General features: G+C 41.6%; 1 protein-coding gene and 1 long non-coding RNA gene across 15 annotated transcripts in view; one reads left to right on the forward strand and one right to left on the reverse strand.

Annotated features, from left to right (window-relative positions):
- LOC310703501 overlaps positions 1 to 18,260 on the forward strand; it is a 419,307-nt gene that overhangs the window by 310,946 nt on the left and 90,101 nt on the right. The gene's annotated exons all lie outside the window — the stretch shown is intronic.
- DLGAP2 (DLG associated protein 2) overlaps positions 1 to 18,260 on the reverse strand; it is a 399,875-nt gene that overhangs the window by 110,599 nt on the left and 271,016 nt on the right. For 10 of the 14 annotated variants that reach the window (XM_083495509.1, XM_083495502.1, XM_083495508.1 and 7 more), the window contains one exon: positions 2,461 to 2,526. The exons of 2 other annotated variants lie outside the window; for them this stretch is intronic. In XM_083495509.1, coding sequence (XP_083351635.1) covers positions 2,461 to 2,526 — 66 coding nt within the window. Of the gene's footprint in view, positions 1 to 2,460; positions 2,527 to 17,673; positions 17,822 to 18,260 lie in introns of those variants that run through there. 2 more of the 14 variants (XM_083495515.1, XM_083495504.1) reach the window with 2 other exon arrangements.

The following is an 18,260-nucleotide window of genomic DNA, read 5'->3' on the forward strand; positions in this document are numbered from 1 at the left end:
TAGATAAGGAAGAGTATTCTGTGCTCGCCCAATGCTGCCAATGCACATGGCGTACCTTTCTGAAAGGTAAGAAGGAATCATAGAATCATAGAGTTGGAAGAGACCACAAGGGCCATTGAGTCCAACCCCCTGCCAAGCAGGAAACACCATCAGAGCACTCCTGACATATGGTTGTCAAGCCTCTGCTTGAAGGGGGAGAGTATTTCCTGGAAGCTAAAATAAGTGAGCACTCTGTGAGCATTGTGTTCAAAGAGTGACATTATTTCAAGCAAAACTTAAACTACTGTAGGAATTATTCAGCCAAGGTTAAGCACTTTTACATTTCAAAGATTTCATTTTTTTAAAAAGTGGAGTGTGTGCTTACTGCTTAACTCTCTCACATTAATGCCAACCAGAGGAACGCAGTCAAAGATTTTCAGATCAATATGTGACTTCTCATATTTGCCCAGGCTCTCTCCCACGTTTTTTTAACCCTCCCACTTGCCTGACCGAAGACGCAACATGCCCCTTCAGAATTCCACATACAGACTGGTAGATGGATCTTGCTTCAACCCTGGCAGAAGGAGAGCATCTTTCACTGCACCTGAAGGCAGGCCACTTTTTTCTCTTGAGTGGTCCCCATCTCCCAGGATCTGCTGTCTGGGGCATCTGCTGCATAATACCTAATGGCACAGGCAGTCCTGGAGCCACTTAGACCTCTGACTCTGTCCTCTTATTCCTCTGGGTCAATACCTGCTCCAACCAGGGCTTTTCTACTCCTACTTTCCTAGGCCCTTCTGCCAACCTTTCCCTTCCCGCTGCAGTCAATAAGAACTAGAACAAGCACAGGCAAACTCGGCCCTCCAGATGTTTTGGGACTACAACTCCCACCATCCCTAGCTAACAGAACCAGTGGTCAGGGATGATGGGAGTTGTAGTCCCAAAACATCTGGAGAGCCAAGTTTGGCTATGCCTGAACTAGAAACTCTAAGAAGCAGAGCAGCTTAGCTAACATCAACCGGAGTCAAAGTCAGTCAACTGCAGCCACAGCCCCTGTTCAGTTGTGGACACACAGTCGACAGAGGTAATCGCTGCCAGAGAGTTTATCATGGTCACCATCACTACACTACTGACTAAAAATGTTTAACTCTGCCCTAATTGTGCCCTTACTGATTTTGCTCTAAACACAATGTGCAAGAAAATAATTAATAACAAAGACAGAGGTAGCCAATGTGGTAAACCCTTTCCCCGCCAATGTTGTCAGGCTAAAACTCTAATCATTCCTGACCATATTAAACTATGGTGGTAAGGGATGAAAGGAGGGCATTCTTTTGGTCACCCCTGAATCACAATTTAATCACAATTTAATTATATCACAGTCACTAATCTAGACGACTTCCCTTGTGCCCATGTGGGATATTCATCTTGCATGAAATGCCCCAAATCATGAACTAAATGAAAAAAGACAAAATGACTGGTTTTTTTTTATTCGTCCCATCTGCAAATATGCAACTGACTTATAAGCTATTTGAACATACTTAATGAAGGGAATAGCGACTTGAGTGAAAAATGCTGTGTACTTAAAATCTGTAGAAATTCTATGGTGCTCCCCTTCATCACATTTTAAGTGACAATAACCAACTGACAGAAATATTATGTAGCGACATGTACATGCATATGACTGACAAACAGTGTATGTCTTTGTTATACCTCTGTGAATATTACATACATTTAATGGTTCTTTTTAAATAAATAAATAAAAGAGTGCTATGTCTACTAAGGTCCACTGTGCTCCACTGACTGAACCAAGTTTGGCAAAGGGCTACTTTATACCCCTGAAATTTCCGTGGAGGGAAAACTGGATACTATACTATGCCTGCACAAAACTGTCGGTGATAAATCACATTAGTAACCTCTGACTGCTAGCATGTTGTGAACATTTGATACAGTGGACATTCAAGAAGTATATCACAAGTGATGGTATACACATGGAGTTTTGACCATTTTCCTTAAGCCCATATCGGAAATTCATTAAGAGGCCCTGAATTCTGAGCTGAATAAGTACTCCAAACATTCTAAATGTGTTCTTAGTAAATGTAGTTAGGAAACGTCACTATTTAGTTAGTATCCCACAAATGATTCAGTACTGAACAGTCTTGTAGTATAGGCCAAATTAATTCAATCTACCTAGGCAGAATAACTCTCTTATTTTGGCCTGATATTTATGGTTCAGCTTTTCTCTGCTCAGTACAGAGCGGACATCTGGAGAGGGAGTCAGCTGAATAACTTTTGTAAAGTGTGGAGACTGCAAAAGCTAACTGCTAAGTTTGTAATTAACTCCTTGCACAAGCTGATTCCGGATTACAATAAAAAAAAAAGGTACATGCAAACACACACTTTGTTTTAAGCGGTTTCAGGAGTGGGTGACACCTAGCTTTGGTTTACATTGAGTTTTGTTCAGAAAAGAATTGAGATCTGTACCTAGTTCTTCCTCTGGCGTTCCTGGAAAACTGATCCCCGTCTTGAGGAGGTCACCACCGTCTTCCTCTAGAAAGACAGAAACAAAGTAAACCACATAGATGTTATCAGGAGCACAGATATTTACTATTCATTTAACTTTCACAAAACTCAATGTCCCTTAAAGGCGCACAGTGCAGTACTATATATATTGTATATATTGTATATTTATACACACACACAAACTTTTTTAAAAAAAATTTAACATATCATTTCCAATAGTCATTTAACATAACTTCTTATCTTATGCAATGTTTTAGACTTCCGTCAACAACCTCTGAAGATTTTCTTTATCACTTATTCTGCATTTCTTAATTTCTCTATTACTTTTAATTATCATTAACTAACAATTCTCTTCATAATATTCTTTGCAATATTTCATATAATCCTCCTTACAGAACTTCTTGCAGTCCTACTAGCATAATCTCCTTATTAGAATTGCTTTTCAAATAGTTCAAATATTTACTCCAGTCTTCTAAGAATCTCTGGTCCCGCAGGTTTCGAATCCTTCCTGATTTTAACTAATTTTTATAATGAAATATTTTTAGAATGTGTTATTATTTGATTGTTATTTGATTGTTGTTAGCCGCCCTGAGCCCGGCTCAGCTGGGGAGGGCGGGATATAAATAAAATTTATTATTATTATTATTATTATTATTAATTTATCTAATTCTGCATAGTCCATTAATTTCATTTGCTATTCTTCTTTTGTCAGAAGAATTTGTCAGTAATTCTTCTTGCTTCCATTTTTGTGCCAATAGTATACAATTCCCCCCTCCCCATGTTGACATACAATTGTCTATTAGTAGTGTTTTTTTTAATGTTGAACTAAGGAACACCCATCTATGTTCAGAATTCCAAAAAACTCTGGAAGTAGGAGGAGAAATGCAAACATAAAAAGGGGGAGTGTATAAGCAGTGGCTTTCATAGGCTGCTGCTACCTCAATGCCCTCAATTAGTCCAAGGCATAACCCTTCCCAGGAAGTGACCTGCAGACCACTTCTCAATTCGTAATGCATGTTTACAACTCTTTATGATCTGAAAATGTCCACAGTGCTCTGTATCGCCTACTCCTACCTCGAACAGCCAGCATGACCACTGATCAAATAAAGATTGGACTACAAGGAGAGCTTTATTTCTCTGTATGGAGGTGTAAATAAGCACACAGAAGCAGCTTCCATACAGCTGACTTTTCGCAATGAGATTCAACTGCATCCTGACAAATTCCAGGCGCACAATTAAACTGGATATGGTGTTCTTACACAACAAACACACACATATACATACGGTATTTTTTTAAAAAAAATTGCAGTAAGGAAATTGATGGGTAAAATGCACTGGAAAAGTATGAGATTAATAATTGTTTGAGTCAGCACCACAGAACCTCCCTGTAAACAAACCAGGATGAGTGCTTAATATGCAGGTCATCTAGGAGAGGCCCAAGATTCCATTAGGGACGCAGGTGGCGCTATAGGTTAAACCACAGAGCCTAGGACTTGCTGATCAGAAGGTCGGAGGTTCAAATCCCCGTGACGGGGTGAGCTCCCGTTGCTCAGTCCCTGCTCCTGCCAACATAGCAGTTCGAAAGCTCGTCAAAGTGCAAGTAGATAAATAGGTACCGCTCCGGCAGAAGGTAAATGGCGTTTCCGTGTGCTGCTCTGGTTCGCCAGAAGCGGCTTAGTCATGCTGGCCACATGACCTGGAAGCTGTAAGCCGGCTCCCTCGGCCAATAAAGCGAGATGAGCGCTGCAACCCCAGAGTCAGTCATGACTGGACCTAATGGTCAGGGGTCACTTTACCTAAGATTCCATTGTGTGAAACCTTTTAAATGCTGCCTTAGCTCCTAGGAAAAATCCCTCTATTCCACAAGGAAGCATAAATACTCTCTTACCAGTCTGCCACTGTCAGAATACTGTACCCTGTCTGGACCAGAGTGCCATGGCCCACTATATGCCAAATGCATATCCCTTAAATGCAATTCTCAACATTTTCAGGTAGGGCTAGAAGAGAGCCTTATCTAAACCTATGGAAAGCTGCTACAAGTCAGCATAGATAATCCTGAATTGTATTAGAGTGGTCTCTCCCCCCACCCCCAATTTTTGTTTTATTTATTTATTTTTAATGGTTGTATTGCCATTTTAACTTCTCACAAAATTTAGTCCCGGGAGCCTGTCTAAAGGGAAGATACAAACCCCTTAGCTAAATATAAATAACCTCCACAAAGCTCTGTGCAAGGTGCCCATATTTTATATCAATAAACAATATGCCCCAGCATGTCTGTAAATGGTAACTTCTGCTTTCTAGCTGAAGTTAACCAGTTTTAAATGACACGGTTGCAAATGCTAATTCATACAGTTTTGCTTCTGGCTGTGACATACCCTGAAGGTCAGCTAATATGATTTAAAATTATAACAATGGGAAAGATTGCACAGACCTTTGCGGAAGGGGGGGGGGAGAGGCGGGGACTAGCCAAATTCACAAATCTTTTGGAGAAAAGGAACATTTACCTTTTCTATTTGAAACTGTTAAATACGCCGTGCATATAATATGCAATCTCCTGCAAATCTCGTCAATCAACTTGCAGATTAGGTATAATGAATCTTTTAAAATGTGACAGGCCCATGTATTCAAATTAAATTCTATTTGGAGAGGTAATGGACAACTCTAATTAAATACAAACATAAATCAGGCAGAGTTACCATGGAGATGGCTCATGTGATCTGTCTACAAGTTAAAACTCAGAAGTGGAGCCTCAAATCTGGCTTCACAATAAAAAAGGCGAACAATAGGAGGAACTTTTGCTGGAGCCAACTAGAAAATGTATCAAGGAATTTAACAAAAAATGTAGCTTTATTAAAAAAAACAAAACGAAAAACAGAGGTAAGAAGAGCCAAAAATGTCCATTACCATGGAAAGGAGTTAAGCCTCCTCACAGGAGGTGTGAGGAGGTCGTTGGAAATAAGCAAATGAAAGATAAGATATTGAAAATGTTTGAGGTGTTTTTAAATGGTTTTTGTTTGTTTTTGTTTTGTTTTGTATGTAGTGTTTTTGTATTGTATTTGTATTGTTCTTTCCCCCCCTTTTTTTTGTTTGTAGTGTTGTGTTGAAACTGTTTGAAAAGTAATAAATATCATTTTAAAAAAAGAAAAGAAAAGGAGTTAAGCCTCCTTCTATAAATGAAAATAGCGGCCAACCAAACAGGGGTATTCTGTGGGCAAATGTAACCAAGATTTTAAAGTTCCACATGAATTTCAAAACAAATAGGAACATGTGGTGAAATGGCTCTTTAGTGGTGCATTTCAAAGCACAAAGGTGCTGCAATCTGAAGGATTCTTGAACAAGGAATTTACATGCTCACAGAACCGTCACCATTCTCTCTCATGCTGGAGAAAGTTCTTCATGTACATCACTATTGGCCATGCCACTGAGTTATTCCAACCACAGAAATTAATAGGAGATCCTGTGGGTTCTGTGCGTGGAACATCATCATCACTACTACTACTACTAGTATCAATATTAATATTAATTGCCCACCCTTTACTCTAAGGTCCAAGGGCAAGTTACAACAATGAAAGCATAGTGTTACAAACAGTTTAAAACAATGTACAAAGAAATAAGGTGAAATAGAACAGAACATACAGAATCCCATGAAAGCCCACTGCCAGTCTGGCCAAGCGTTGAATAGATTCCTTTTGCCCTTAAGTAAAGGTGAAGGGACCCCTGACCATTAGGTCCAGTCGTGACCGACTCTGGGGTTGCGGCACTCATCTCACTTTATTGGCCGAGGCTGCTGGCGTACTGCTGGTTGTGTGGCCAGCATGACTAAGCCGCTTCTGGCGAACCAGAGCAGCGCACGGAAACGCCGTTTACCTTCCCGCCAGAGTGGTACCTATTTATCTATTTGCACTTTGACCTGCTTTCGAACTGCTAGGTTGGCAGGAGCAGGGACCGAGCAACGGGAGCTCACCCCGTCATGGGGATTCAAACCACCGACCTTCTGATCGGCAAGTCCTAGGCTCTGTGGTTTAACCCACAGCACCACCCGCGTCCCTTCCTTTTGCCCTTACACAGCATGAATTATGTCTTCTTCTGGCAGGCCCCACATTTAATTTTCTGAGCTGTTTGCTGCCTTTCATTTCTCACAGCTGCCATATGGACTCAAGAATGGCTATGCATCCAACACCACCTCAATCTAGAGGGCTTTTCTGATGCTTTTTTTAAAAAATGTGGTTCTATCAGCTTACAAGCTGTGACTTGCAAAAGCACAGCTGGAGAAACCTTTGGACCTCCAGATGTTGCTGGACTCCAACTTGCATCAGCCCCTGCTGGCGTGGGCACAGTAACATCTGGGACATCTGAACCCTGCATAAAGGGTTAGAGTAGATAGGCAGATGTATGAAGATCTGGCTTCACATAATAAGCACTGACCATACTGGAAATAAATTCTTTCCAACTAATGAATTCCAATTGATTTTAGCTTCTTCTTCTTCTTTTTAAGATGTAAAACCCCATGACAAAATGAGATCATTTAAAAGCATTTTTATTTTATCGTTCAAAACATTGCTTAGCTTTCTTGTGCAGATACCAAATCACATTCTCTTCTCACTTAATGATCACTCAATTAGTACAAGTCAAATTCCAAAAATGTGCCTGAGGCTCTCATTCATGCCACCAGGAGCTGTTGCCAGGTTAAAGAGAGAGAGAGATAGAGACCAGGCTGAAATGAAATCTATGGATGTTTGTTCACTTTGGTTAAATGTGAAGATTTAGATAAAATGATTTTGTGATACTGAACTTTTCAATACTGCGCTTTTTATAGAACTTTGCCCTCCAGGACTTCATGCTTTGATTCACATCTGCTCATTACACCAATTATTTTCATTGCTTATCCACAGTAAACCAATGGGATTCTGGAGATTTTTCTCTCTCCAAGAAAAACATATATTGTATGATGAATTATTAAACCCCTGCAAAAGTTAATACAATTTTTTGTCACCACTGCAAGAGACCGACAAAACAGATAAGCCAGTCCTAAATTAAACAATTTGGTTTTTTCCCTTTGAGTCTTCTGAGAAAAGTAAAATGACTTGAAAGAAAAACAAGTGTGATTTATCTGTTCTTTATGGCACCATCTCTTCTGAAATCTGAACAATGCTGAACTTACAACTGCCAGGATTTTCTTGGTGTTGGCAGCTAGAAATCCTTATTCCACTTGTGAGGTCTAGGTGAAGATGCTCAACTGAGAGGATGCAGTGGTGCAACTCTCGAGGCAAAACACACTCCTCTTAATGCACTGTGTGTACAAGCAAAGGAGTTTTGTAACGCTAGTTAAAACATTATATCTAGATTGAAATAGCCCCTCTTCCAGCAAGGCCAGGAAAGAGAGGTACTCAAGAAAACTCAGCAACGTGGTGCATTTATAAACATTGCTGTAGTTTGTGCCTGCTGTTCCTGGAAAGGTAACAGCTTAGCCTTAATGAAATTTCCTTCTGATGTAGTTGTTTCACATTATGACAAATCAACATTACATGATATTGCATCCTATTGGTGCTGCCGTGGAATTTCAGACAACAGCCAGTCCAGAATGTTCAAAGAAAGGGCACTTTTCAGGGTGATTCAACTGAAAATAAAGATCCCTGTCACCAGGAAAGTTGCAATCTGAAGAATTCTTGGGGTGTATGTGGGGGGGGGAGTCTCTTCATTATCTTCATCAGGCTTGAAGGAATGGGCATAACGCAGGGGCGGAGGAAGGGGGTGCAGTGGGGGCAGTCCGCCCCAAGTGTCACCACTGAGGGGGGTGACAAAATGCCAGGCGGCACTCACCGTGGGGCCTGCAGCACGCCCGAGCCACATGTCTCTCCTGGGAGTGACGCGGTGGCTTGGGTGCCCGCAGGCTCTGCACTGCCCCAAACAGTCTGCCCGCTGCCTCCCCCTCAGCTGTAGGGCGGCTGAGTGGGAGGAGGCAGGCAGACTCCTTGGAGGCTCTGCCTCTTGCCCCGCCCCATGGGTGGCTGGCCCTGCCCCCACGGGCAGCTGACCTCGCCCTGGGCGCAGGGCACGCACGCTGCCCCAGGCGCCCAATTGGTTTGCTCCATTGCTGGCACAATGTAGCACTTGGCCAATATTAAGAAGAAAAAGGACACTATTCAAGGGAGACAGAAAGCCTCATCATATTACCCTTCCTGCCTGAAACACCTATTTTATTTTATTTTTTGTGAGCTCTTACTGGCACTGAGCCCCACAGTGCCATGCACAAAGAATATTTGTGAATGCCAGTAACATGCCGAAACTAGCATGGCTCAGATGTCTGCTCTATGCAAACTGCAGTTTGGGGGCATGTGAAAACTCAACATGCTAAATCCAGCCTTCACATGACTTGGTCTGTGTATGACAATGTGGCTAGAAGTCAATACGGGCAGTCTGTAAAGTGCATGCGAAAATATTTGCGTAAGCAAGTTCTTGTGAGTGTGCCATCCAGATATGAAAACAGCTTCTAAACTTATGGAGCATGTAAGTAGAAGATTGACTCCAACCCTGCGATTAGAAATAGAGAACACCATGGCACATACTAGATTACTCATATTGCAGTCATACACTCAGAGCTTCAAACCTAGCTTATTGAACCGCATGACATGCAATCTATAGCATCCCTAAAAGCAGCTGAAGAATGTTTTCTGAAATGATTGAGAATTTGCTTTTACGGCAGAGTTTAAAGCGCGCCAGCGCTGCACTGAAGCCAATTTAATCCTTTGGGGCAATATCAGTCATACTTAAGTCCACTGATTTCAATGGATCTACTCTGCATTTGGCTAACGTTGAACAATTAGTCATTGTTTGCTATGCTAAAGGGTCTAAGTATTGAACGAATTGCTATGTGAACTCTACACCAGACCCTCCAAGTGTCCCAATATTCCATTTAGAGAAGCCGTCCCAGTTTCTGATTTGATCCTGGAATGTCACACTTATCCTTAGGATGTCCCTATTTTCACTGGGGAAATGTTGGAAGGTATGGAGTTATCCCACCCCCAAAGCTGTCTGAAGGCAATCCTGTATAGGGAAGTTTTTTAAATGTTTAATGTTTTATTATGTTGGAAGCTGCCCAGAGTGGCTGGGGCAACTCAGTAAGATGTGTGGGGCATAAATAGTAAAATTATCATTACGGAATGGGACGTTCCTATTTTCATCAGAGAAATGTTGGAGGATATGCTATATAAGATTACCTGTTGCATCAGGATACTCTAATCCTTGCATTACCCGCTTCTCCTGAATCCAAGCACTACACCGTTTTCAGACTTTTGAAATAGCTCTGCTTGGTTTCTCCCAGAACTGAATGAAAAGCCCTTATTCCCACTGTTGGCATTGATAAAAGCCAGCATGTTGCCATCTGGACGCTATGTGCACCTGAGACAAGCACTTTAGCTGATAAAAAAAAATGTAAACACAGAGACAAATGCAAAAAGAAAAGAATAAAAAAAGGCAGTGGAGATCTGAGGTTCGTATTCAGGAGGGACTCTTATTTAAATTTGCTTAGCAGAAGCAAACATTGGTTTTATTATCCCGGTGGCATGTGGTCTTCTTGCTACGTACAGGTAGAAAGGCTGTCTACCTTTCATAGCACCAGATTTATTTTGAAAAATTAATATTATATTTCACTTTAAATCTTTTTACACTATTCAAACAGAAACCATGCTGCTGGGTTTTTTTTAACCACAGTTGATTTTCCTCCTTACTATTGTGTTGTCCTGTGGACATCTGCAGGGAATTCAGTTTATTTCAGCTTGTATTTCTTTTTGAAAATGCTCAACTTCATTCTGAAAATGATTTCATAGCTTGGCATGTAAAAGATTTCAGTAGATGTGAACTTGTTTTAACCTGGCAGAGCCCTTGAGATCGGAAAACAATGGATCTAGGGTTGGTTAGAGTACTAAAAAAACCACACAATCAAAATAGTGGTCACTAGCTGCTGTCTAATTTTATTCTGCTTTGCGAGTGATGCTAATATGCAACCCTAGAACCTCCCCTTAAACTCAACTGAATACACTTTTGACTGGGCAAGGCTGTGTCTCTGACAAAGTCCACCAGCAATTTATTCAGAAATCCGGATGCATATATGGCGGTTTTATTGCTGAGGAAATCCTATTTGCAGTCGAGAGTGGGAGTTGAGTGGAGCCTTGGATGCACAGCTGTGCTCCTAGCGGAACTGAAAGTCAGACATTACAGCTAATCACTGCCATTGTCCTGATAGAGCAGAAATGACTCATTAATTGAACATCTCTCTTATCTTGCCAGGGGCAGGGAAAAAAGATCATGTACTAAAAACACTTGATGCCTGAATTCAAGAGTAACTAGAAACCCAAAACTGAGAATGCATGTATGTATGTGCTGGCAACTACTACATACACTCATTTACTGGCACAATGTTGCATTTAGTACACTCCAGTTGTACTTTAGTTGTTTCTACTATACTCCTGTTGCATTTAAATATATACCAATGGCACAATAATAATTTGATTCTCATGGAGTCATATAATAATAATAATAATTTTATTATTTACACCCCGCCCATCTGGCCGGGTTTCCCCAGCCACTCTGGGCAGCTTACAGCACATAACAAATGGTAAAACATTAGACATAAAAAAATTCCCGATATAGGAAATAAAATTTCCCCAATACCAGATCTAAGGCATGTCTGCAACTATGAGTTAGGCCAAACATAATCAGGGGCAGCCCCATGGAGGCCATGCCTTTCACGAAGTCCTGAGCGGCCCCTTGTAAGGTTGTGTCGGCATGGATGTTAAAATCCCCTAGGATGACCAAACTAGGTGTGTCCAGGAGAACATCCACCACAACCTGGAGCAGCTCGGACAGGGAATCCTTGGTGCAGCAGGGAGGTCGGTACACCAAAAGAAATCCTGTACTGCCCCTACTTCCCAGCTTCCAGAACATGGAAACTGGGTCTTCCCAAAAGGACGCCTAGTGCGAGCTAATGACTTCCTAAAAACCACTGCAACCCCCCCCCCCTTTCCCTGCCCATATGAACTAGGTTGCTGTGCGTACGAGAAACCTGGTGAAAGAGAAACATGGAAAGAGTCAAAGGTCCTTCACTAACCACTTCACACAATGCTTCCTGCAGCATGCAAAAGAGCAAGCGCACTGTAATATTGTCTAAGATCCTAGCTATGAAGAAAGAACAGCTTGTCCTAGCTTTTGCATATACTGATGTATTATTTGGGGAAGATGCGGCGCAACAATCCTCCCTTCTCTGACACTGAGAAATCATTACTTTAAGCATTTCTCATTCTCATACAGCAGGAACATAATTCCTGCCTAGTGGGAAATGTTGTGTCATAGGCTAACAATGGCAAAGTCTGGCGTTGCAATGAGGAGACACAAGAGCACCTTTTAGAAACACTAGTTGCCTGCAACAGTTGCTTTTAACCCAGCTCACTGGTAGCAGGCTTGGCTGGCAGCACTTCCAACAACAGTGGTTTTCCTAAATATTTGTCAAACTTTCGAAGTGGAATTCAGCTCGTTGCATAGTTTTTCTTAAGCACTACAATAGTTTATAGACTATTGTGGTTTAACAGAATTCCAGTTTTGTGAACTGTATATTTACCAAGAAGTGCTAGAGAATCGCTCAGAGAAGATTTGGGTGGGGGGGCTGCTGTTACTGATATTATTTTTTTGTATCTTTATTTTAGATCTTAATATGATTTATGCGGATTCCCCCCCCCCCCAATTTGTGGACTTTTTGGTGTTTTATTTATTTATGATTACTTTTTTATGTTTGTTATTAAGGAAATCAGCCCTGAGTGCTCACTGGAAGGACAGATCCTGAAGCTGAGGCTCCAATACTTTGGCCACCTCATGAGAAGAGAAGACTCCCTGGAAAAGACCCTGATGTTGGAAAAGATGGAGGGCACAAGAAGAAGGGGACGACAGAGGACGAGATGGTTGGACAGTGTTCTCGAAGCTACCAGCATGAGTTTGACCAAACTGCGGGAGGCAGTGGAAGACAGGAGTGCCTGGCGTGCTCTGGTCCATGGGGTCACGAAGAGTTGGACACGACTAAAGAACAACAACAATTTTTTACATGTTGTAAGCAGCCTTCAGCATGGTTTTAACTATGGAAAGGCAGCATACAAATAAAATTATATATGTATGTATGTATGTATGTATGTATGTATGCATGCATGCATGCATGTCAATAGAGTTATTTCAGGCACCTAAATAGATGTGTGCTTTTTACCTGTCACACATTTCACAATGTGTGACAAAACATATTAAATGCATCAATACCACTGGAATGCGAAACACCTACACCTATACTATATAGTTCTTCAGCTATCAGAAGTTGTAGTTCTGATATATAGTTAATGGAATTCTGAGCATTTTGGATAATTTTATAATGAGATCTCATTGCAGAGAACCAAGTGGCCTCTATTTGAATATCATTTCAGTTTTAAAGCTGTTTTTTAAAATGCATTTGATGATATTTCAGTACCTAAAAATCAACACTGACAGTCATAACCATGAAATCCTGATCTTCATATATATAAGAATATAAAATGAGTTGGTTTGTTTCCATGGGCTATCAAATGACGGTGGAGGGGGAAAAATATACCTTGTAGATTTCGCAGAGTCATCTGTTAATATTTCTCAAGGTTCCTAACTGCATAAATGCATGCATTTTTATGTAACTTAGAGACACAGGAACGTGATTAGCACATCAACGGCTTCGCTAACAATATATTTGCCTTCAGCGATTTATGTTGTAGTGAATTAGAACCATTCAACTTGGCACAACATACTCAGATATTATTCACAGGCTGGAAAAGCAACAAGAAGATAAATATTCTGCCACTAATGAAGCTGCTTCTTCCCACCATGTTTACATGCTCTCAGCTGTGGTACAGCTGATACTAAACTGTTGCTAAGAAAAAAAAATCAAGAAATGTAAATAAGTAGTGAGGGGGGAGAAATGAATCTGCAGGGGAATGTGTTAAAGGGGAAGGGTTTTTAATTGGGATTTCATTTTAATATCTCATGGGGATAGTGGGGACCCAGAAAAACATCATCACCCAAGTGATTGTTTTCTTCGGCCAAACAATCTTTTTTGACTTGTTCCCTTTTAAAGCTTGCTTTGAATTGCAGGCTTACTTTATGTTTTGAAACGCATAGAGCTATAATTAAGGAAAGACTTCAGACTTCCTCCTCCTCAACTTGTACCGATGTAGGAACCCTCTGTCATTTCAACTTGTGTGCAACACACAAACACACTTGTAGTTAAAATATTTTTAAACATATGAAAAAGTCTATCCATTTAAGTAGAACTGTGTGGTGGAGGCTGGCAGGAAGAAGGATTTGATTGTACAACCAATTCTATTACGGGCACCTAAGGACTCAGCTACATTGGCAAAGAAAAAACGCTTTATATGTGTTGTTTATGCATTCTAACACTGTGACACCAGATGGTGCTGTGGAGTTTCTGTTTCTGCTTACCCGATTTCTCATACAAACTTTGCAACACGTTTAACTGAAATGCTTCTTTGATGTGTCTAGATCCAGCCTAAATGCTGTAACATATTTCTGGCATATAGCGTACATCAGATCAACAGTGCGCTGCAAAAACATTCAGTCAGCGCAAAAACCAATTCATGTCTTCCAGCATATTCAGTTTATTTCTTCATTCCTCAACTTGTGTGGCTATACATACATTTTGAATGATAGATTTTGATCTGGTAGATAGATAACATTGCTAGGCTCTGAAACTGAAACCATGGAAAAGAGAGATTCCTAACACACATCGTTCTCAAATTATGGGAGCCTTTTGCTTAGTCTTCAGCAAAATGCGTGGATAATTAGTCACAGGGCCTAAAAAAGAGCTGCTTGGATTAGATGATCTATGAGTTTATGTCCTTCAAAATCTGTCATTCTGTAACTGGCTTATCCAGAATCATGCAAGCTGCATTATATACCTGATGAACATACCAAACTTCACAGCTGGCTTAGCAGCACAAGCAAAGTACATAGATAGAGGTGATCCTATTCGCAATGTGTAGTTAGACTTTCAAAAAGCTTTTGATGAAGTACCTTGCCAAAGATTCCTGAATAAGCTTAGCAGTCATGAAGGAGAGGTCCTTAAGTAGTTAAGAAAGAGGAAGCAGAGAGTAGAAATAAATGGACAGTTCTCTCAATGGAGGGATATAGAAAGGATTGGTACTAAGACCTGTGCTTCTTAACTTGTTCATAACTGATACAGAGTTAGGTATCCAAGTTTGCAGGGATGCAGGTGGCACTGTGGGTTAAACCACAGAGCCTAGGACTTGCCAATCAGAAGGTCGGCGGTTCAAATCCCCACAACGGGGTGAGCTCCCATTGCTCAATCGCAGGTCCTGCCAACCTAGCAGTTCGAAAGCACATCAAAGTGCAAGTAGATAAATAGGTACCGCTCCGGCAGGAAGCTAAACGGCGTTTCCGTGTGCTGCTCTGGTTCGCCAGAAGCGGCTTAGTCATTCTGGCCACATGACCCGGAAGCTGTACGCCGGCTCCCTTGGCCAATAAAGCAAGATGAGCACCACAACCCCAGAGTCGGCCACGACTGGACCTAATGGTCAGGGGTCCCTTTACCTTTACCTGTCCAAGTTTGCAGATTAAACCAAGTTGTAAAGGGCAGTTAAAACAAAAAGGGATTGCGGAAAGCTCTGAAAGGATCTCTCCAAACTGAGTGAATAGGATGTAAAATGGCAAATGTGATTCAATGTACACAAATGTAAATGGATGTATATCACGGCACATATATACGAACTGTATGTATGAACTGGCAGTGACTGGTTAGGAACAAGACTTTGGGATCATAGTGGATAACAGTGTTGTATGGTGAATTTTTTCATAGAGGAACAGTTAGACCCAGAGGTGCCAGTTTGAGAGGGCAATTGTGAGGGGATGCGTGTTTGACGTCCTGACGGCACACGTGTGAGCATCACGCCTCCCTCCCTAAGCCAGGCAGAATCTTCCATGGTTGGGGAAGGAGGCACCAAGGGAATATTTAGGGGAATAGCCTAGTCTCCCTAGTCCATTGACAGCATGCCATTGGTGGATAACTTAATGAATATGTTGGCACTGTGTTTTTTATAAGGTGAATTTCATGTTAAGGATAATTAGGAAACTGGTTGAAGATAAAACTAGCAATACAATGTCATTATACAAATCTATGGAGTGACCCCACGTGGAGTACTGTGTTCACTTCTGGTTGGCTCACCTCAACAAGGATATTATAGAGCTGGAAAAGGTTCAGGAAAGGGGAAAAACCAACAACGATCGATTGGCTAGAGAGGCTCCTCTATGCAGAAAGGTTACAATGCTTGGGATGTTTGATAAAAGGTGAGTAAGAGCAAACAGGATAGAGGTGTATGAAATTGTAGAGAAAGTGGGCAGAGAAAGGTTTTTCTCAATCTCTCATAATACTAGAACTCAGTGACATTCAATGAAGATGAACACTGGGAGACTCAGGAGAGAAAAGAAAGCACATATTTACACAGTGCATAAGCCAACTATGGAACTTGCTCCCAGAGGAGGCAGTGACGGCCACCAACTTGGATGAGTTTAAATGGAAATCAGACAATTTATTGGAAATAAAAAAGTTTCCTACACACACACACATTTCCTATCTCTCTCTCTCTCTCTCTCTCTCTCTCTCTCTCTATCTATCTATTCCTTTTTCTGGGATATATACAGAGCTTCCCCTTCATGGATCACTGCCTTGTCGTGGTGAAGGGGCTTGAATACCTCAGAGAACCTATGAGCTATGCCGTGCAGGGCCACCCAAGATGGACAGGTCATAGCCAAGAGTTTAGACTAAATGTGATCCACCTGGAGAAGTAACTGGCAAACCACTCCAGCATTTTGCCAAGAAAACTCCATGGACATAAAAAGGGAGAAGCTTTGATAAGAAAGTGAGTTTCCAAGGCATGCTCTGGTTCATGGGGTCACGGAGAGTCGAACACGACTAAGATGACTAAACAACATACAGAACTTAAGAGATTTTACACAAAAAGTGAACAGAATGCACACAATGGCACAGAACCAATCAGTGACTGTGTGCCAGTGAAAGTGGAACAGGGTGGAATTAGTCGTTCAGTCCTTCCCTAAGAACAGAGAATATTTTTTAATTGACGCTGTGTCTATACACTCTATACCTTCAAAGCAAATTCAAAGCACTCCCCCCAATGCATTCTGGGAACTGTGGTTTGTTAAGGCTTGCTGGGAACTCTGTGAGGAGCAAGCTACAATGCCCTGAATTCTTTGAGGGAGCTCTGAATGTGCTTTAAAGGTTATTGTGTGCAGGCAACCTGATGGAAATAATGCAGGGTAAATACCATATTAAAAATTAGCTTAAAATTTGCCCTTGTCTTATACATGGGTAGAGCAGAGGAGGGTTGGGCGACTGGTTGCAGCCATGAGCTGGAGATTTTCTGCGGCAACAGGGCGGGTGATTGGTGGCTGTGTGAAGGGCTGTTTGTGATTGGCTGCCTCTGTGGCAATCGCGTGGCTGATTGGCAGCTGCAGGTCTTTGGCGATGTGTGTTATCACCAGTGGCGGGTGAACGATTTTTGGCCATTCCAGTCCCCACAAAAGCTCAATAACTCTGTGCCATCACTCCCCCCCTCCATTTCTTAAACCGTAGTCCCCCAAAATAGGGGGAGTCTTATTCATGGGGGCGTCCTATAGACGGAAAACTACAGTACATGAAAGGGGAGCACCCTAAAGTCAACAGAGAATGCAAAGCAAAATTACTGAAAAAACTACAAGCCTGTCCTCTGTTTGAAATCCCATGTACACATATTCTCACACACATACATACACATATCCCCAACATAAGAGTGTCCCCAATCACTAAATGTTTGCCAATATTAACTATAAGATCTTTACAAGCTCTGCTGGAAAAACCACTGCAAAAAGCTTTTCTGCGAATTTGTGTATTACAGAAGTAGCCACTCAGCCCTCCTCTTCTCTGCCACCCACGCAAACCACACTCAAATGCCGCCCCCTACCCCCACTTCTGTATATATTCTTTAAAAAAATACTTTCCACAATTAACTGTCTGTCTATCTGCTCCTGGGTGGGCAGGCTGAATCATCCCTACATGAATGCCAACCTCAGACAAACCCCATCTACCAGAAAGTGTTCCTGAAGAGAGGAAAGGTCAGGACCACTCCAAGTAGCAGACCGGAAATATTTTCTAAATTCCATCGTACCTTTCACCACCCTCACTTTCTCAAACCCTGCTTAGAGCTTGTTTCCTCCCCCTTGTGAGGAGCCTTTCAGGCACCTTGGAAATAGAACAAGAATCAAGTGATGGAATGGTTGCCATGGAGAAACTGCGAAGTTTTCTTTATTTTGAGTTGAATGGCAGAGAACTGCAAAAACACAGCAGCTGTACAACTTGGTAGGAAATAAGCAACTGCCAATCAGGGACTACAATAATTGGTAACTTAAAGAGAAGGAGAGAGAGAGAGAGGGAGAGGGAGAGAGAGAGAGAGAGAGAGAGAGAGAGAGAGAGAGAGAGAGAGACACTAGGGGTAAGAAACCACATATTTTTCTTTCTTCCGCCCAGCTCTATTCCTTCTAATTCTTTGTGAATAAGATACTGACTTGGGAGCGTTAAGACTAAAATGTCCAACGCAGTATAATAAAAGCTCCTCCTACATTAAATTTACCCAAGATTTTTAACACAATATAAGGCCACCCCTAAATTTGCTCCA

Source organism: Podarcis liolepis, assembly GCF_965112155.1.
Source record: "Podarcis liolepis genome assembly, chromosome: 3".
NCBI classification, from domain to species: domain Eukaryota; kingdom Metazoa; phylum Chordata; class Lepidosauria; order Squamata; family Lacertidae; genus Podarcis; species Podarcis liolepis.